The 19880-nt window shown below is 44.8% G+C and overlaps 2 protein-coding genes across 2 annotated transcripts in view; both read right to left on the reverse strand.

Moving 5' to 3' along the window:
* The window catches only part of KCTD1 (potassium channel tetramerization domain containing 1), a 64331-nt gene extending 55381 nt beyond the window's left edge, over positions 1-8950 (reverse strand). Inside the window, exon 1 of the mRNA XM_030445143.1 lies at positions 8920-8950. The gene's annotated coding sequence lies outside the window, so the exon portion shown is untranslated. The remainder of the gene's footprint in view (positions 1-8919) is intronic.
* LOC115597820 overlaps positions 1-12044 on the reverse strand; it is a 28716-nt gene extending 16672 nt beyond the window's left edge. The window contains exon 1 of the mRNA XM_030444681.1: positions 10188-12044. Coding sequence (XP_030300541.1) covers positions 10188-12044 — 1857 coding nt within the window. The remainder of the gene's footprint in view (positions 1-10187) is intronic.
* Positions 12045-19880: the final 7836 nt, after the last annotated feature.

Consider the following 19880-nt stretch of genomic DNA (forward strand, 5'->3'; position numbering starts at 1 on the left):
TGTTTTGCTCTTTTAGCAATAATTTGGACATGGGTCTTGGGAATCTATAAATAAATAAATATCTCAAAATCATAGAATAGTTTTGGCTGGAAGGGACCTCAGAGATCATCTAGTTCCAACCTGCCCCCCCCCCCAACACACAAGATGGGCAGGGACACCTACCACTGAATCAGGTTTCTCAAAGCCCCATCCAGCCTGGTCTTGAACACTTCCAGGCAGGGGGCAACCCCAACAACTTATCAGCTGTTACATCTTTTCCTGGACATATACGAATTTGACCTAATGCTTTATTATCTCTCAACAATTAAAACAACACTCATAAGCTTCCGAAAGTGTCTGCTACACATTTTACATGACTGCAACAATTACTACCATGTCATTATCCTGCACTGGAAATCTAGCCTACCATTATACTCATGATCCTGACTACAGCTATTAGCAGTTCAGAAGCAAATAAAATATACTGAGGAAAACTGACTGGTTAAAATTCAACTTCAGCACAGGCATGAGGAATCCTTTCCTAATGAATCAGCATAGCAAACTTTAAAAAAGCATTGAATTATTTTCCATTGTATCATGGGGATACTTTTGCTATTTACATAGTAGTGCAGTGCTACTTTCATATACCCATGTACTAGCATTTCAATTAATACTATGAGTAGTATTATTTCACTGTACATTTTAAACTCAATACCCATTTTGACACAGTTGTAATTGCTGTTACAGTAAACCTGGATTTTCATCAACATTTCTTTTTTTTTAATAGTTTTCAACACCTAAAAGTGGAGAGCTTATATCTAAAAGGCCTTTCAGGGGAAACATTTGTATCCAGGCTTTACATAAGAGATATTTAAAAGCCTCACAATGTTTTATTCGAAACCAGCTGGCAAATGCAGGTCTAGTTCAAAACTAATGCATGTTTAAAAAAATAAGGTAACTTGCAAGACTTTTAGACAACCAGAAATAAGGCTTCTTTAGAAGTGTGTCAAATACCACAAAAGGAAGGCAAAACTACAAAGTTAGGACAGGACACTGAAGTTGTTTCTGCTTTAAGAAAAAAAAAACAAAATGGTAACTGTGTTACACATACTGCTTTGGACTGGCAGCAGCTCCAGAAATCTGATTTCATAGCAATTTTATTTTTTAAATGACACTGAAACCATGTTAGTCCCACTCTGCCTGTTTGTTTTCAAACAGTACTTGGACAAAAGAATCAGAATCAATAGGTGGAGGATTTGCACTGCCATCCCTCCTAAGGAGTATAAATTTTTCAAGTGTTTGTGCTGGAAAGAAACCTTACTCCTACCAACATCAGTCAGTTGGAGAAAACTTGATTCTTCTCATGTGGATTCATGGACCACAGAGCTTTGCTTTATCCCTTATTGCCTCCTTCAGCGCTAACAAATTGAAAGACTTAAGAAAGTGTAAAATCTGCTAAAAGGCTACATAGTTCTTTAGAACTATAACTTTGGTTATTTTCCAAAATCCACATGTTTAAAGAATCTTATTAAACACCACCACCCCACCCCCTAAAATAAGAGAAATAAGGGCATTTTAAAGAATTGAGCAGAAACATGAGCCTGATCTTGCAACAGCCTAGTAAGAGCTTCCAGAATTTAGTGGTATGATGACAGGAAAAAGATAACATGTTTCTTAAGCCACTTGATAAAAACCTACACAAAACCATCTCCGGATCACCCCAAATATGGTCTGTAATCATTTTCTTAGCTAACTCCTGTGACTAACAACTGCAGCCAGTATCAGCTCTTATATCTGAGGGGGAAGAGTAAGAAATCAACCTTTACATGAGCACTGCTAGTGCTAAAATTATTAGAAACACTCTGAAAGCCTCAAATGGCCAATTCAAGCAGGTTCTCCATCTGACATTGACACACCATTTGTAAGACAGACAGTAGGTTGGTTTGTCTGTCACGGCATCTGTGCTCCCATTTATACTTTCCAACTTGTCAACCTCACCACCACACTTAAGTCCTCCCAATTTATCATCAAAACTCTATGGGTTAACTACAGCACTTCAGAAGACTCACGTATTTCTGAACAGGGTGATTTCAATATGAGGGAGGGAATTTATCAGGAGCATCACAGGTAGCAGCCAGCTCTTGTAAGGAGGGAGAGAGGAAGGAAGCTGCTTAAGCCCACTTCACCTCCCTCACTCCTCCTCTTCTCCACATTTCATACACAGGGAGAGAATGTCTACGCCCATCCCAAGCAGAACTGGGGTGAACAGGGCAACTCAAGTGGATTTCCCCTTCTCTTTTGTGTTAAACCCACATACCCAACGCTCCCACCCCCACATGGATCAGACACACCACATGCTTCCGCTGCTGCTTCTCTCTGGGGAACTTTAAGCCAGAGGACACTAGCAATTAACTACTGATGATTTCCTGCTGTGTCTGAGAATTTTGGTGCTGTTCCTTCAGGAATGCCTTAGAGTTTTGGTGCTGTTGCTGAAGACCCGTGAAGCAAGAGCTGATGCTGGCAAGGCGAGTGAGCACAAGCTTCATAGCCAGGAACTTCAGATCATAGGATGACTACACTGGACCTTAACTCAAGAATTAAAGCATCAGACACAGCATGCTATACTTACTCCCGAACAACCTCTCCTTGCCCCTTTTGAAGCCTGCTAAGAAAACATGGAGAAAAAAAAAAAAAAAAAATCAACAGCAGCAAAAGAAGCAGCTATATATATTGCTGCAGTGAGTAAATGCTCAGGACTGAGCTGAAGGATGCTGAGAAATCACTCTTGAAATTTCTCCAGCAATCCTTAAGCATACATAAACAGACACACGCAAAACAAACAAACAAAAAATAAGAGGAGCCTAAAATACAGTGGTGTCCTAGAGAAGAGTTTGTTTATACCATTACATTTCCGACAGATGCAAAAGTAGTAACAGCGAACACAGGAACCAATTTGCAAGGAAGCCCAAGAGCTGTGGCTCCTTCATTTAAGCTACCAAGCACAAGAGGCCCAACTACACAGCCTCTGCTTCATCCCACTCCCTGTATCAAAACTAAACCAAATGACAGAGTCAGACTCAGTTCCTGGGCACTTTGAGGAGGAAAGAATGATTTCAAGAGATAAGCCCCAGCTCAGAAAGCACCCCAGCAACTCCACAGGATCCCTGGGATAACAAAACAGAAGGAAAGACAAAATTCATCCTCACATCTTGCCTCCAATAAAGTGATGCTTGCCCCTTCCCTTCACCAGGACAACTGCTGCCACCCGTGCTATCTGAACAGCACCTACTGAACAAACTAACTACCCCTGTGAGTTGTGCGCTACCAAAAAAGCTACACCCAAACCTCCTCTCCTAACCCAACTTTAGGAAAGCTTCACCAAGGGATTTACCATCCATGGTTTCCTGAAGATCACATCAGCTTTGTCTTCCTGGACTCCTGTTGTTCCCCAGTGGAAGATCTTGAGACTACTACAGAAAGAGAATGGGTTGCATACTGCTGGTGCCACTGACTGAAGTGATTACCCCTTGCCAAAATCTACATGGTAACGTATTATCCAGGCTACTCTACTTGGTTTAAGCACCAGAAATACTGCAAACCACATCAGCACAGAGCACCACCCAGGCCACTACAAGAAGCAAGTCAGGAATCCTGAGGAGGTGCCAGCTCAAGTATCCATGTACAGGACTGTGTCACACAGAGCAGATAATACAGTGAGAAAAAAAAATGGTTTCATACATTGGTAAAGTGAACAGGGCTTTAAAGATTCACTCAATTTCAAATTCATTAAAATGATCTGTCCTAGCTACAGAAGTGTGACAATGCATACAATAAGCAAGCATATCAATTAACTAAGAATTTACTGGAAATTTATGTACTGAATCTGTGTGCTACAACTTTGATTATTTCCCCAACTAAAAATGGTATTAAGAACAGATCAAAGGCACTTGTCCTGATTAGGGATTAAGGCTCTAGCAAGTTTGAAGGTTTTCAGATCAACTAACTAAAATCAGCTGAGTGCAAAAAGCACGTGAATTTCTAAAAGCCCAGAAAAGCCATATTCCCTCATGGATAATCTCCTAAAACTAACCAGAACAGAATTCATTTTTAAGTCTTCCAGTGTTACTTTTAGATCAAGGTATTATGAGACATTTCAATCCCTTCCTTACCCCTTCCTCAAATGCCTGGAAAATACTTAGAAAGTATTCCCTGGAAACATGATTATATATTTTTACTATCACAACACTAATAAATCTCTTCTACATCAGATAAAATGCAGTTACCAACACTTGTCCCTTCAATCCCAAATATGATAAAAAATTATCTTGCACATACATATTTGGTGACATGCCCTTAACAATTTCCTTCTGAAAAAAGGGTGCATTTATTGCTTCAGAAACAGAAAATCAAAACAATAACAACAACAACAAAAAAAAGACACAGGGAAAAAAGATGAACAGAAGGGCTTCGAAAGTAACTGAAAATCTACAACATCACTAATTAGGTTCCAGCTTCTAACACAATAGTGGGTATACCATGGTCTGTTATCAAGTTTATAGCCAAGGGCACAAGACAATACAACCCCACATTGAATTTAATTACAGCCTATGGCTTCTGCTGTAGTGGTGTGTTTCAAAGGGTTTAAGCACTCATTTATTTCTACACCATACATGAAATACGGCAGGTCACTGTCATACAGACTCACCAATTAGACTGAACAGTTTCTGATCTCTTGCTCTCTGGAAGGAAAGCAGTGGGCAATGGGAAATGTTTTACAGGATAATCACAGAAGACTTTTTGTTGAAAAAAAAAAAAAAAGCATCACAAAAAAAAACCCAGCCCCCTGCTGCCTTTAAGTTTGTGCATTTCATCTTTGATGTGCACAGAGGAAGAGTACCAACATATTAATTTCAGATGCTATACAAATAAGGGTCAAAATCCAGCAGTGCTTCAGTGATGCTGGGTTTTTCCTTCTAATTGTTCTAAAAAGCTCATCTTCATTTGCATTATGCAAAACAGATCACCTCTTGCATTTCTAACATCACTGAAGACTGGACCAAGCAAGTTTTCTTGGTCACATGATGCAATGAAATAAAAGGAGCCTAATCTTTAAAAAATAAGCAATTTTTTATAACTAAAGTGATAATGGAAGAAATCACCATCTGAAACAGCTAGAAATCATACCAATGCAACCACGAGGACCTACAGTTTCATTTAAAACTCTACAACCACAATTCTAAATTCTTGTATTGAAATGTCATTCTCAGATCTGTGAAACAGTCTCCTGAGCCACCATAAACTGAGTCCCTCACTAACAGCTGATCCAAAAGGGACCAACTTCAGACTTAAAAAAACAAAACAAAAAACAAATCAAAACAAAAAACAAACAAAAAACCCAACCAAACAGTTCCCTTCATTCCTTTCAGCACATACAAACCCCCAAGGCTGGATATGAGGTCACTAAGCATAATCTCCATTCTGCTTTTCTTGCACTCATCATGGGAAACATTCATGTTAGTGCTGAAAAAGGTAACTTGGAATATCCTACTGTCTTAAAAAAAAAAAAAACAACAACCCAAAAAAACCAAACAAACTTATGGTCCGTGATCTTTAGCAACATTCAGTTACAAACACTGACTTCCACCAAGGAGAGCAATAGCCAGGGTTCATACATTTCATTAAGATTGATAAGAAAGCTCTTCAGAGACCATACTTGACACACCAGCTACCCTACCCCATCTCCCGAGGATTTCAGAGCAATTTTGATGACTATCAGGTATAATAAGTCCCTTCTATGCTTAATTGCTTCCCACATCTGTAACTAAGATGATGAAAATCTTCCCCATTAAAAAAGCCACAAGCAACCAAGAAACGGTAGCCCTTGAGGTAGAGTGTTGTTACAGTTCCTTTAATCCTCACACATCCACTGTTTCTGTTTCAGAAGACACCAAGCAAATCCTAGATTTTCCTGCAACCTAGGATAAGCCATGAGTCAAAGAGGATGGCACTAACTGGGCAGTAGGGCAGCCAGTACTAACCTCTGAAACCAGATCAGCACAAGTACTGCCACAAGAACTAACAAGGTGTTTAGCAGTCATCAGTCATTAACAGGTACTGTACTTCAAGCCTTAAAGATAGGGATATTGCCCCATCTATTATCTCTGTATAAATAAAGCCTAGCATCCTAACAGTGCCATCCTAACCTAAGCATCCTTCCCTGAAGCTGTCTGAGGAGTCCTACCCTACATACCTGGAAAGCACATAATGGTTATTCTAGTCAGAGTACTAAAAACATTTGTACAGAACACAAGCCTTTTTTTGTAGTTGTTTCATGGAGATGGACAGTGCTCCCAGACCAAAGATCAAGCAGAAATATTCTTATCCATCTCTAAAAAACTCCAAAGAAAGTGTTAGACTAACTCACCAGTTACTTTGACTTGTTCCCAGTTGTGCCTGCTGCCTACTTACTTAAATTCATGTGCAACCCTTTTGCCTTCTGAGAAACCTGTAGTCAGAACCAGATACCCTGTTCTGGTCAAAGTAAGCCATTCAAAGAGAGCATAAGGCAACAAAAATGACATGTGCCAGATCAAAAGAAAACAACTCAGATCTAGATATAAAGCAGGAGGAAAAATGGTCAGGGATTCTCTGCAACAGCCAAGAAAAATGCACATGAGTGGTGTCTTAACAACTCTTTGGTCCTAATAGTTGATGCAACTCTTCACAAGCAATCCTGAGAAGCCAAACTGAATTAGAGAACTGACATACCAGAAGCATTTTCAAGTGACATACAACTCTCTCCATCCATGGCAGAAGCCACTAATTTCTTAGACCTATTTTCAAGTATTATTACTGTAGTAAGTTCAGTGTGTACCAGAAGTATAAATCAACAGCTACCACCACATTGTAGCATCAAAAGCTCAAACTTCAGCTATTGTTCATCTTTCAGTAACACAAGAGATGAACAACAGCCAAATTACATCCCTCTGTCATCAGCTTGAACTGAAGTACTGTCAGTGGCAAGAAAATTGCTACACTTCAGAGCAAATGAGGACTGAAAAGAAAGTTGTGCATGGATGGCACAGTGCTGTATGCTTAAAATACACTCTACAAATGCTGCTCTGAAGGCTGCAACCTAAAGCAATAGCTGGATCAAGATGAACTCTTAATGTACCCTTCCCTAAGCTCTAGAATAGGCTCCTAGAAACCCAACAGTGAAGAGAGGAAAAAAAAAAAAAAAAAAAAAAAAAGGGGGGGAGCAACCACAACAGAAAAGCATACAATTAATGTATTTGCTCCCATTCTTAAAGTTTGTAGTCAGGGCAAATTGAAAGCATCTCATCTTTGTTTGACCTCTTCCATACGTTTATCTCATTGATAGCATCAAGCAAAGAGCATACATGCATGCTAAGAAGCCAAATCATCATCTATCATCTATCATCAACAGAGCATTGCAGAAGTTTATGAGGGCAGCAGGATAGGTCCCCTGGAAGAATAATTACAAGGACAACCCAATAAACCACAAGCTTATGACCTTCAAGTTTTCAAGGAATCAGTAATATTTGTCAACAGTGGAATTTAGCATGATGTTACTTGATGAAGTGTATTCAGTAAAAAAGGCCTGGAAAGTCTTTGTTTATAATTAAGCAGCAAGGATTGAAGGCCAGGGCATTTCCTGGGGATTAATGACCAACTGGGAGAGCCAATGATTTGAGGCATTGCCTTGGGCCATTAACCCTGGCCAGTCATTAATTTCCCCAGGAAATGCCCTGGACCTTGATTAGAATAACTATTATAAAAGGTAGCTATGGCAAAAAAGTTTAGCATTAACATTCTCCCAAGGTAATCTATGTCACAGCCAGTACTTTTTCATTTTGTCGCATCCCAGAAGTGCGGAGAGCTAGAAGTGACATGAGAAGATCAGTTATTTAAAAAAATAAACTTTCCCTTCTCTGAGAGACTTAAACTAATAAGTTTTGCAGCAAAAGCAACGTTGTGCTCCAGAAGTGTCTGGGCAACTTGTTGATCTCATGAAATCGTGAATGAAGATGAACATTTTTATATAATTACTGGAACCATCCCCCTCTCCCATACACACTGGTTACTATCCTTGTTGATTGCTCATCTGCTTTCTTTACACACTTCAGAAAACAACACACGCCTGTGTACTTTATCATCTATGTTAGATATTTCCCTCTTTCCCCTCGCAGCCCTCACTCGTGAGAACTGCAGCTCCAAACGCTTCACGTAGGAAGAGCAACTCTGAGACACAGAGAGCAGCAGCCGGCACTCTCCTCATCTAAGCTTTATGCAAGCGTGAAGAGATTTGTGGTCAGGGGTAAAGACGCAGCTCTCCAGCCTGAAGGTACCACGACACCTCATTTATCAGGTTAAAGATACGCGGAACTGTTACCACTAACTGGGTCGGAACTGCCCGGTTCCCTCTTCCCCTTCCCGTACTCACGTGTGCCGCTGCTCTAGAAAAGCCAAACTATGCCTGAACTTTTTAAAATTACTTTCAAGGTCATGAAAAGCAAGGGTAAGAGGAGTCTAGGGTTAAATACAGCAAGGAGCATTAGCTTATACCTGAAATAATGAGCTAGAGCAAAAACATTTATCTGCACATAATCAAACCTCTAAGCCATTCTGAGACACCAGATACACACAGCGGGAGATCAAACTACAGCACTCCACTGAAGTGGTCATTAAAAAACAAAACAATCCTTTGCTAGAAAGGCGAGGTCACAGGTATTTTAAAGAACATAGATGCTTATGCAGGCATTCACAGAAAGTCTCCCTTTCCCCGCCCTCCTTCCCCCCTCCCCCCCTCCCTCCCAATTAGCCTTCAGGCTGGTTGATTAGCTGGCAAACTCTTTGAAAAGGTCAGTCTGTCCAGAACTGGTATTTCCACTTGGGAAACAGCTCAGGCATGTCATATACCTGTGCTCACCCAGCGCCGCGCTCTCCGGCCGACGGCTGCGCGCCCTGTTATTGACACAAGAATGTAATCGTGTAGGGCAGCCAGCAGTAAAGTTCTTGCCTGAAACGCGGTCTTTTTTATGGGGCACAACGTTAACTCTACGCGCCTTAGAGATTTCACTATAATTTATTTTTTTTATTCCTCCCCTCCAACCCCCCCAAGACAAACTTCAAGCCAATTGAAGAGGTGCAGTTGGTTTTTAATTGAAGTAATTTAGCTCAAACACCCGTACCTTTTGGAGGATACGGGGAGCAGGCACCAGCACGTGCCGGCAGACAGCAGAGGGGGGATCGCAAGGCGCGCATCAAGGCACAGCTCAGCAGCAGCAGCATTTTTGACAAGACCGCTTTACCTCAGCGAAACACAGCTAATGAACTTGGGCTCGTTCCACATTTAAGCTACACCTAAAGCCGGTTAATTGTGCTCTTACTGTATATTTCACCACCATGGCAACTAACGCAACTAAAGCCAATTTGCCTTGTTTAAAAAAAAAAAAAAAAAAAAAAAAAAAAATCACTGCCAGGAAACAGAGCTATTTTAAATAAACAAATACAAGATGAATGCAATTGCCGTATTAACCCTCTTGTTAACTTCTGAAGTTTAAAATTACACCCTCATTACTAGTGTGTAATTGAGTATTCTCCTGGCTGTTTCCTGCATTTGAGGTTATTCAAATACTTCATTAGCACATCAAGAACACCACACACACTAATGATACCTGAACGCCCTTATCTACTATTTTGGCCCGACTTTCATAACTCACATCTCCCGCAAACAAAACAAAACAAAAAACCAAAACAAAACAAAAAAAAAGGAAAACGGAGAAAAAGGAGGGAAAAGAGAAGCCCGAGAGGCTCAGCCGTCAGTGGTGGTGCCGCTGATGTGGAGCATGGCAGCACTGGGGCACCTCTCACATCTGCCCCATGGGCATGCAGCAAGTGGTCACCAGACCATTAGACCAGGGGCAAGGGGTGAGAAAATTGAAGGGGTGAATGAGCTGGAAAACTCACATTTGGGTTCGTAGGGTGCCTGAACAAAGAGTCACCCCAGGAGCCACCCTGGCAGTGGTGGCTGGCAGTGTGCACAGGCACCCAACCTTGGGGCAGATAAGAAGGAAGGAGAGGGCAGTGGGGGCTATGTGGGACGGGGTACAAGGTTGCCACCTTCTTTTTTTTTTTTTTTTTTTTTTTTTTCTTTTTTTTTTTTCTCCTTTTTTTTTTCCAGTTACCTGTGTGGGGGAAACAATAGCAGGTGAAACTACTGTGGGTGAGGTGGTGCTTCTGTGCCCATTGGCTTCGGGGAGGAGGTGAGGCAGGGGGTCTTGTTTCACTGAGACCACCACCACGGCAGGCGCGGCAGCGTCCAGGGGTTCAGCGGGGCGGCGGCAGAGTCTTTTGGGGGAGGCAGAGGGCCCACAGGCATCGCCACCGGCCGCAGCCCCTGCGGGGAACACCGCCTCGTAGAGGGGCCGCTTGGCCGGGGCCACGGCGGCTGCTTCTGCCTTCACTGACGCGGCATCACCGTCTTTGGGCAGCATGTAGGGGTTGGCAGCGGGTAGCCGAGGCCGGGGCCCACCGTTGATGGCGGCAGGGGTGTAGCAGCCCCCGCCAGCGGGGTGATGGAGGAGGTGGTGGTGGTGGTGATGGGGAGGAGGATGGTGGTGCGGCGGCTGCGGCCCCCCCAGCTTGGTGCCGATGCCAGCGATGCTGTTGAGGGTGGCAATGGAGACGGCGCCAATGCAATGGTTGGTGTAGGTCTTTGAGAGCTTGGCTGCCTTGGAGAGCATCTGCATGCGGGTGCCCAGGAGGTTCTTGCCAATGGCCTTGTTCTCGTACCAGGTGATGTCACCCTCACTGCAGTGGTCCCGTGGGCGCTGGAAGAAGGCCTTGCAGAGGGGGTTGCGCTTCGAAAGGTATTTGACAAAGCTGGCATAGGGGCAGAACTCAGTGCCAGTCTCATACATGCGAGGCAGGTTCTCCTCGTCGCTGCTCTCCGCCCGCTTCTTGCTCCAGGAGGATGAGCGTGACTTGTGGTAGGGCCCCAGTGCCTTGAAGTAGACGAACTTGCGTCCATCCTCGTCCACAGCTAGCCCAAAAGAGTCCTCCTCCAGCTCCCGCTGGTTCTCCCGGCCCCGCGTGCAGAAATACATGCAGGTCTCGAACCAGACCTTGTTGAGGAGGCCAAAGGGGCTCTGGGTGCTGAAGACACTGCAGGTGTAGAGCTTGCGGAGGTCAGCGCGGGTGATGGCCTGCTTCTGGACCACCGGACCGGCGCCTTGCTCTTCCAGCTTACGGATGACGGCGGCCAGGGTGAGGTTGGCAGCTCGGAGCTCAGGGTCCTTGGTGAGGTCCAGGGTGCGGCAGTAGGGTGGCTCGTTGAGGTAGCGGTTGAGGGAGCTGCGGATGCTGATGAGGGAGGACTTGGAGTAGAGCTGCCCGCTCTTGGAGCGTGCCTCGGCGTAGAAGGAGCGCAGGACGCGGCAGAGCGCTCCCTTGTCCATCGTCTCGAAGTCGGGGCTCTGTGCCTTCTCGCTCAGGTACTCGCGGAAGATGCGCACAGCGTAGCGGGTGGCCAGCCGCGTGTTCTCGCTCAGCCGCGCCCGCTCCGGCCGCTGCAACAGCAGGGCCGCCTCCAGCTCCGCGTCCTCCGCCGCCCCCCCGGGGCCACCGCCGCCGCCACCCCCCGGGGCAACCACCGCGGCGCCCCCCGGGGCCGCCCCGACGCCGCCGCTGCCGCCGCCGCCCGGAGTACGGCCCGGGGCGGGCGGCAGCGGCTCCGTCTCCTCCTCGCCGTCCCACTCCAGACCCATCTCCTCTTCCTCCTCCTCCTCCTCCTCCTCCTCCTCCTCGTCCAGCAGCAGCCCCCCATCGGCTCCGTCCTCCTCCTCCTCGTCCCCCGTTATCTGCACCTCCTGGATCTCATCCTCCTCCTCGCCCTCCTCCTCCTCGCCTGCGCTGCAGTAGCGATGCGGGCGGGGGGCAACGCCGCGGCCGGGCGGCCGGTCCCCGGCATTGTTCCCGCCGCCGCCTCCGCCTCCCCCTCCGCTCCACTCTCCGCCGCCGCCGCTGCCAGGCATTCTCGCCATATTGCCGTCTTCCTGCCAGTCCTCGGGCAGGGCGCATGCGCTATATTGGACCGCAGCGCTGGAGCGCTTTTGTGTTTTAATGACCTTCAGCTACCGGGAGGCAAAGCCCGGGCTCTTAAAGGGGCCGCGCTCCCAGTGGTGGCGGCGGGGAAGGGGCGGGAGGGGTTGGGATGGATGGGGAGGAGGCTGAGCCGCGATAAGGGGGTACAGCGGGAAAGGGAGCGGTACTTACCGCGCCTGACGCTCACCTCGGGTCCGTCCCGTCGAGCAACGGAGGTGGACGCCGCGGGTGAGGGGAACCGCCGGGCCCGGGGGAACGCAGCGCCCGACGGTTCCCCCCACCCCACCCCAGGCACTCGTCCCACCTCACCATCCCCGAAAATAAAGCACTCCGTTCGTGGAGCGGCTCTTTCGGAAGCGACGGACCGCCACCGAGCAGCCGGGATGGAGGTCGGCGCGCATCACACCTTCTAACACTCGCACATCCTCATTTCATAGTAACTTAAAAAACAAAGATAGAGGAAAAAAAAAAAAGCAAGCCACCACAAAACCAAAACCTTAAACGAAAAATAACCAAAACAAAACCAAAAAACACCAAAACCACCAAAAAAAAGTCGAGCTGCCGCTGACCGGCAGCACGGCTCTTCTCGACGGGATGCTGCCTGGCCAGACCCGGTCCCCGCTAGCGGGACCGCCGCGGCATCGCCCGCCGCCGGCCTCGTCGCACCTTTAGCCGTGAGCCTTGATTTCGATCCAGGGGCTCGGGAGGAGATGGTCGCTCGGGGCTTTGCATCCGTGCGGTTCGGAGTCCGTCCGGCAAGAGCCGGCTGGAAGCCGCGGCGCTCGCTTGGCTTGCGGCAGCCCCGGCAAGGTTGATTGCGGATGGAGAGAAACAACAACTCGGGGGCTGACGGGCCGCCCTCTAGCTCGCTGGGGCTGCAGACTTTAGGGGAGCCGGAGGGCTCTCAGCTCCCCCGTACCGCCCCTGCCTCCCAGGGAGAGCGGCTCTTCTCTCAACTGCCCCCCCCCCCTCTCCTTCTCTTCCCCCCCCCCCCCAACCTTTAGCGATGGGGTGAAAACTGAGGGGACTCTCGCAACCACGCCGGAGAGCGCGGGGTTACAGAGCCGGCCCTAGCAAGGACACTCTGCGGGGGCTTCCGTAAAGGGTAATCGCCGGACACCCCAGCGTGGGTGGGGGGAGCCGAGACCCGGCCGACTACAAGCCCCCTCCCGGTACGCGCCAGCGGGGTGCTCCTTCCCTGGGGCAGCTGTAGCTAGCGGAGCTGTAGCCAGAAACCTCGCCGCTCACGCCTTACCCTTCCCTCCCCGGGGAAGGTTTCTCGGCCGGGATGGGCAGGGGGGCACAAGCCCTGCGACAGCGCAACGCAGAACCTATCCCACTCAGGACAGGTCAGGGTGGCTGTACCCCCCAACACTACACGAGCGGAACCACCACACAACTCTCCCCAGACCGCTCAGGCGGGCTATTTCTTTTATTTAGTACCTTGAAATAAATATTCATTACGACTACTGGCTACACCTGAAATTATAGCACTAATTGCAGAGCTGCTGGCCTGAGTTGCCACATTTGCTGCTTACTCATCCGTAGGCAGCTGCTCAGCGCCGGGCCCCAGCAGCGGTGGTTACCTGGGGGGTGGTTACCTGGGGGGTGGTTACCTGGGGGGTGGTTACCTGGGGGGTGGTTACCGGAGCGGCCGGGGCAGCTCCCGCCCGCGTTTTTCGGAGCAGACGCGGGATAACCAAGAAAGGATGATCAAATTATTGAGCAAATTAGGCCAATTCGAAGCAAATCAGCACTCCGGGAAGAGGGCTGCCACTCCCATAAAATAATTGAAAAGAACCCCGGGACTGTTATATTGATGGAGCAATTACACGGAGGTCAAAGTTGTTGCACGCACTAAAGAAGTTGTACTAGCTCTGTAGTTTGAGAGTAGGTTATGTTCCTTTGCAGGCCGATGGCAAATATATATATATATTATAGAGATTTTTTTTCCTATGTACATAATGAGAAAATAACTTTCACCTGTCCTCCATCAAATGCCATCTCCAACCCAATCATGAACTAAATTCTCAAAGCCCTTCCAATGAGATGGACCAGATGCTGAAACAGATAGTTAAAAGCAGCAAGACATTCTTTTGGTTAAAATCTAACTTACCCAGACAAGGTCCTTTCAGAGCTATAACAGCCCACCTTATAAGACAGAGACTGTAGGGCTTGGAGCATACAGCCTTTCTAGAGATATTTTTTTTTTCCCTTTTTGCCATAAATACTAAAAAATAATATGACTGGCATGGACTTTTGAACTTAATTCTATTCTATTCTAGGATCAGAGAGAAGACCCTTTATTTTTTTTTTTTTTTTTTTTTTTTTACTTTAAAAAGGATGAACACCAGGTTGACAGCTTTTGTACATGGATGTTCATTTAATCACCATTTCCTGATTGCAGAAAGTGAACTATGTTGACAGACTTGCATATTAACATGGAGCCCAGGTTGGAGGAGTAAAACATATACGAAGCATCCATATTACACACATCAATTGGAAGCACCTCAGCAGCCAGGGGGAATTCAGAGAGTAGCAAGTGAGGTGTTTAGAGTGCTGCAAGTGCCCATAATTGGAAAGACACCCACATAAGGTGTATATATATATACACCTGTACATAGGTCTGTGTATGTATTACACATAGATATGTAAGTCAGTCACATATATGTGTTAACTTACTTATTTGTCTACTTTTCTAAAGATAAGATTCAGCCTAGTCAGTTGTATTCTGAAAGTTTACATCCTACTGTTCAAGTTCTCAAGTTAGACGAGGTAATCAAACTGCATTCCAAAACTGCCAGAGTTGCACAAGTTTGTCTAATGCAAGTTGGCATAATAACATTAAACCTGCATCCACTCCACCCTCCATGTCACTACTCAGAGTTTCATCCTGTGCTCTGCACAGGCATAGACAGAATTCTCCTCCAGGACTCAAGGTTTGAGGCTGATTCTCATACAGGTCCCGTTGACACTTCAAGAATACATTTTATTACTGTTGTCAGTAAAGAAGATGTAATACCCACAGAACGCTAATAATGCACCTGCCCCACTAAGGCTGCAACCCTAGACTGGGTTTTCCTTCCTTGTATATGCTTCGAGATCAGTTCAGATGCCATAGAACTAGGATGCCAGGTTAGAAACCAAAACCATAGAATCATAGAATCATAGAATCATAGAATCATAGAATCATAGAATCATAGAATTGGCTGGGTTGGAAGGGACCTCAGAGATCATCAAGTCCAACCCTTGATCCACTCCCACTGCAGTTACTAGACCATGGCACTGAGTGCCACATCCAGTCTATTTTTAAATATCTCCAGGGACGGAGAATCCACTACTTCCCTGGGCAGCCCATTCCAATGTCTGATCACCCTCTCAGTAAAGAAATTCTTTCTAATGTCCAACCTAAACTTCCCCTGGCACAACTTAAGACCATGCCCTCTTGTCTTGCTGAGAGTTGCCTGGGAAAAGAGACCAACCCCCACCTGGCTACACCCTCCTTTCAGGGAGTTGTAGAGAGTGATGAGGTCTCCTCTGAGCCTCCTCTTCTCCAGGCTGAACAGCCCCAGCTCCCTCAGCCTCTCCTCATAGGATCTGTGCTTGAGTCCCTTCACCAGCCTAGTTGCCCTCCTTTGAACCCTCTCCAGGACCACAATCTCCTTCCTAAACTGAGGAGCCCATAAAACCTTCTGCATGAGTCAGTTGGTTTACATTAAAGGTAATGCTTGCAACCACATTACCAAATAGTTTCAGGCCTTCCTTCACTTCTTTTTGAAGCTACTCTTCCCCCTGGCCCCTGGTCTTGGTCTTGGCAAGCACAAAGCTTGCTAGAACCACGCGGTTTCACAACCTGACTATTGTACTAAAGCTCTCCACAGTCTTAGTGTTCTTCCAACCAACACAGGCTACTTCTCCTGCTGTCTCTCTGAGTGGTTGTTTCACTTAAAGCCACCTAGGCTTTCCTGGTTCAGTGTTTCTTGGTAGGTGTTTCGTCATGAAGCTTCACTAGGAACTGAAATGGAACATCTCCCAAAAGCCAAGAAGCAAAAAAAATCTAGTGGAGTCATTTGATCCCCAGGATCCAGTCTACGCATCTAGAAAGGATTTTAGGAAAATGGTGATTAAAACTTGTGGGTTAACCCTAAGGCTGATTGCAAGCCCTCTTTTTAAGAAAAAAGCTTTTTCTTCAGGTACAATTGTCACTCTAAGTTCAACAATCACATTCTTAAAATGCGTTCATTTGTTTCTAAACACCAGATATTTTTGCTGTAGAGGCAAGTTACATGGAAATCAGTATCAGACATCCATATTGAAACTACAGAACTAGAAGGCAAATAACACTTCGTCCCTTGGAAAATTCACTTCAGGAAAAATCATGTCCTAGAAATCCTTCTCCCACCCAGAAACACACAGTTTTGAAATAAGCTTTTTTAGCATTGCAGAACTAACATTTCAATGCTAATTCCATTTTTATTTTATTCTTTTAATTGTATATAGGTAATTTTAGATGTTTCATTACTTCTTGATGCTAAGGACAGCTGATACTGGCACATAATGTGCTATAATAGATTTTAAGCTTATTTTATTTTAATTTTTTCTTTTTTTCAGATTAGCATCACCTGTCAGTGTGGCAATGAAATGGCTTTATATAACTAAGCAAAGGCGACGTTGATTTAGGAAAGCAATGATGTATCCATCAGCACCAAGTTGCAGCTGCTCTTAATGAATTTTAAAATACAAAGGCTATTTCACCTCTGAGATTGTCATATTATGAAATGTTAGTGGTAGTTGTGCATATCAAAGCACCAGCTTCTACCAAAATGTTGTGAAACGTGAAGGCAACATCAAGCCAGACGCCTCATAAAGTTCCATGCTGTCAACTGAAATGGTATTTCCAAAGTACACTCCTATTTTTTTCTTTTTTTTTTTTGCTCCAGGTATTTGCCATAAGCTACTTTTTTTTTTTTTTTTTCCTTTCACAAAAGCAATATTTTTGTTGCTGAAGCCATAATTTGTTTCCTGGTTGCTCTTTTTTCCAAGCAAATGGGAGAAAACCTGAGTCATCATCTTCGCAAGAAAGCACGCATTTAGTGCTTTGCAAATTAAAAATCAAAACTTTGTGAATCATCGTTATTTTCAGTGTCAAGCAGCTGGAGCATTTTTGCTTCAGAAAATACAGAAGAGCTGTGTTGTCAGACAGCTTGGAGAGAGGCAGATAATAAATTACATTGCACTACATAAAGGTTTGAAGGGTCTTTTAAAACATGCTGGAAGTAAACTGCTAGGAGATATATTAATGTTTTATTTAGCTGGGTTTCGGTTTATGTTTGTCTTTGCTTCTGTGGTGATGGGGGCACTTGAAACAAAGTGGATGATCTGTGAGGCACAGCAGTAGCAGGATGTAGCTGCTCTTAGCAGCTGTCTGGACAGTTCTATGAAGCACTGACACTGAACAACCCAGCAGGTTAGTGGTGTCACGTTTATCCACTGTGGAAAGGAAGAGCTCTTTCCATCCAAGATGAAAATTTGTGTTAGTTTTCAGTCCTCTTCAACTGGGTCCATAATTCTACATGGATGTGAGCGAAATTTAGAAGGCCCAAGACAGTAACTCAGGAAAGGAAACTCCAAAGAGAGATCCCTGTGAAAACATGAAGCCTGTTTTATAGGTGTTGTAGTCTGTGTAAGTGCAAGTTTTCACTTCATACAGTGTTTTTAGTACTATGTAATGGAGCACAAATTAACGCTTCTGTGGATATGGAGCTCTTGAAATACTATATTCTGTTCATAATCTTCCAATTAAATATTTTGAACTAAAACTCAGGCTGGAAATCACACTGGGCTGAATGATGTTTAGATATGAAGGGAGGGATGTCTGGTTATATGACAACAATGTCTGGCTGAGAAGGCTTCTTAACCATTCCCTTAAGAATAAAGGAATAAAAAACCTGAGCCTTAACAATATAATAAACAAAAATGTAATGTAATGAGACTGAACAAACGCACTTTCCAGCTTGTTTCTGTACCTTGTGGCTTCTATCTTGTTTACTTTTTCAGTCCTCATTGCATGACACAAAGTTTTTGTGTTGTCATGAGGTGTGCTGAATGCTTGTGCAGGCCCTTTGAAGGGCTTTACAGGCAGGGCTGTATACTCCAAAGTATTTATTCACAACAGGTTTTTCTCAGAGCTGGGGGTCCCCAAGGGACAGGGAGACAACTGGCCTCCAGCACAGCCTGGAAAAGGGAATCAGAGAATCTGACAGTCGGCTAGTGGCTTTAATGCCTCTTTATACCCTGAATTCACTGTCAATATACTTTTGTTTTGACTTAGTAACTGAAATAAACTGATTATTCCCCTTTTCCACCAGTGTTATGTCTGTGTCACAGTGAATTTAGAAATTCCTTTTCAGGTATCTATGTAGCAAAAACCCCAGCACCAATGGCCTGTCTCTTTGGATTTTCTTTTCTGGATTGAGTTATCTCAGCTGCGTTGACACAAACCCACTTTAAGCAACTTTAAAAATGGGTGAGTTCAAATGATGCCCATGGAGACCATAACCATACTGTAAAACAGTGTCAGAGCCCTTCTCAAGCTGTCACCCAGACCCACCTTTCTATTGCTGGAAAAGTAACTTACAATCAAACACGATTTTATTTTCTACTCCTTCCTTTTCATTCTCCCCCATTTTGTGCGATGTTATGTTGACAAATCTGACCTGTGCAAATTTTGCATCTATTTTCTTTTAAACTATGATCTGGTCACAATGCTTTCTGGTCCTAATAATAGAATGTCACATTCCCTTCTCAGTGTGAGAGGTGCTAAAGCATTGCTGGTTACACCATGAGATACAAACTGACAGAAACTGCCTAATTAAGGTTTGCTTCACAGATTACACAAACTGGTTAAGCAGCACATGAATAGATGGGAACACATACAGAGATGATATGGAAGAAAAATATAGGGATAAAAAAAGTATAGCACGTTCACCTCCAGCCTCCATGACGTCCTTTATCAGATAATGATTTGATCAAGGAAAGCAGTTGTAAAGCATGTAGCAGAAGTAAAGGTGTCATCAAATAAATAAATAAAAATAATTCAAAACCCCCTAGAACCAACACTTGGCACACTCATAGACTGTATTATTTCATTACTAGAAGGTAGTAATTTGCTAGTAGAAGCCCCACATTTTGGGATCAATGAGCATTGCTAAAATAAACAAGAAAAAATGTAAGTTCTTTTTTTGCCTTGTATAAAAAAAGGTCATTTTTGTATTTTGCAGTGCAACATCTCTCCATTAGCAATCATTGCAAAGGTTTATCAAGTTATTCTGTGTAATTTTCTCCAAGTTATCAGTGTGTCACTTGGACTGTTACGGACCTGACCCTGCAGTATACTCTGCTGTTTACCTGTGTATTGTCAGACTTATTCTTGCTGACTTGTGTCAAAAGAGAAAAAAGCAGGTTTTACAATCAAAGCTACAGTATGGAAGGATATAAAGTGTGAAATCCAGACCCATTGCTTTCATTCTGGCTTTAGTGATCATAGAAACCTGCTGTAGGGCAGGACTAATCTGCCAGAAAATTATTATTGAGCCCTGGTAACTCAGATATATGTGCAGACTTGAAAATGTTGTTCTTTGTGCCAACCCCAGGTCCTACAAGAACCTCACATAGTATCCTCCACCTGGCTCAGAAATATGCTGCATTCCACTGCAAAGAGAAGGAAGTTTGTTAATTCCCAGGCAGCTGTGAACAATTTAATCTCTTTCCAAACA

The sequence above is a fragment of the Calypte anna genome, chromosome 2 (genome assembly GCF_003957555.1).
Source record: "Calypte anna isolate BGI_N300 chromosome 2, bCalAnn1_v1.p, whole genome shotgun sequence".
In the NCBI taxonomy this organism is placed as follows: domain Eukaryota; kingdom Metazoa; phylum Chordata; class Aves; order Apodiformes; family Trochilidae; genus Calypte; species Calypte anna.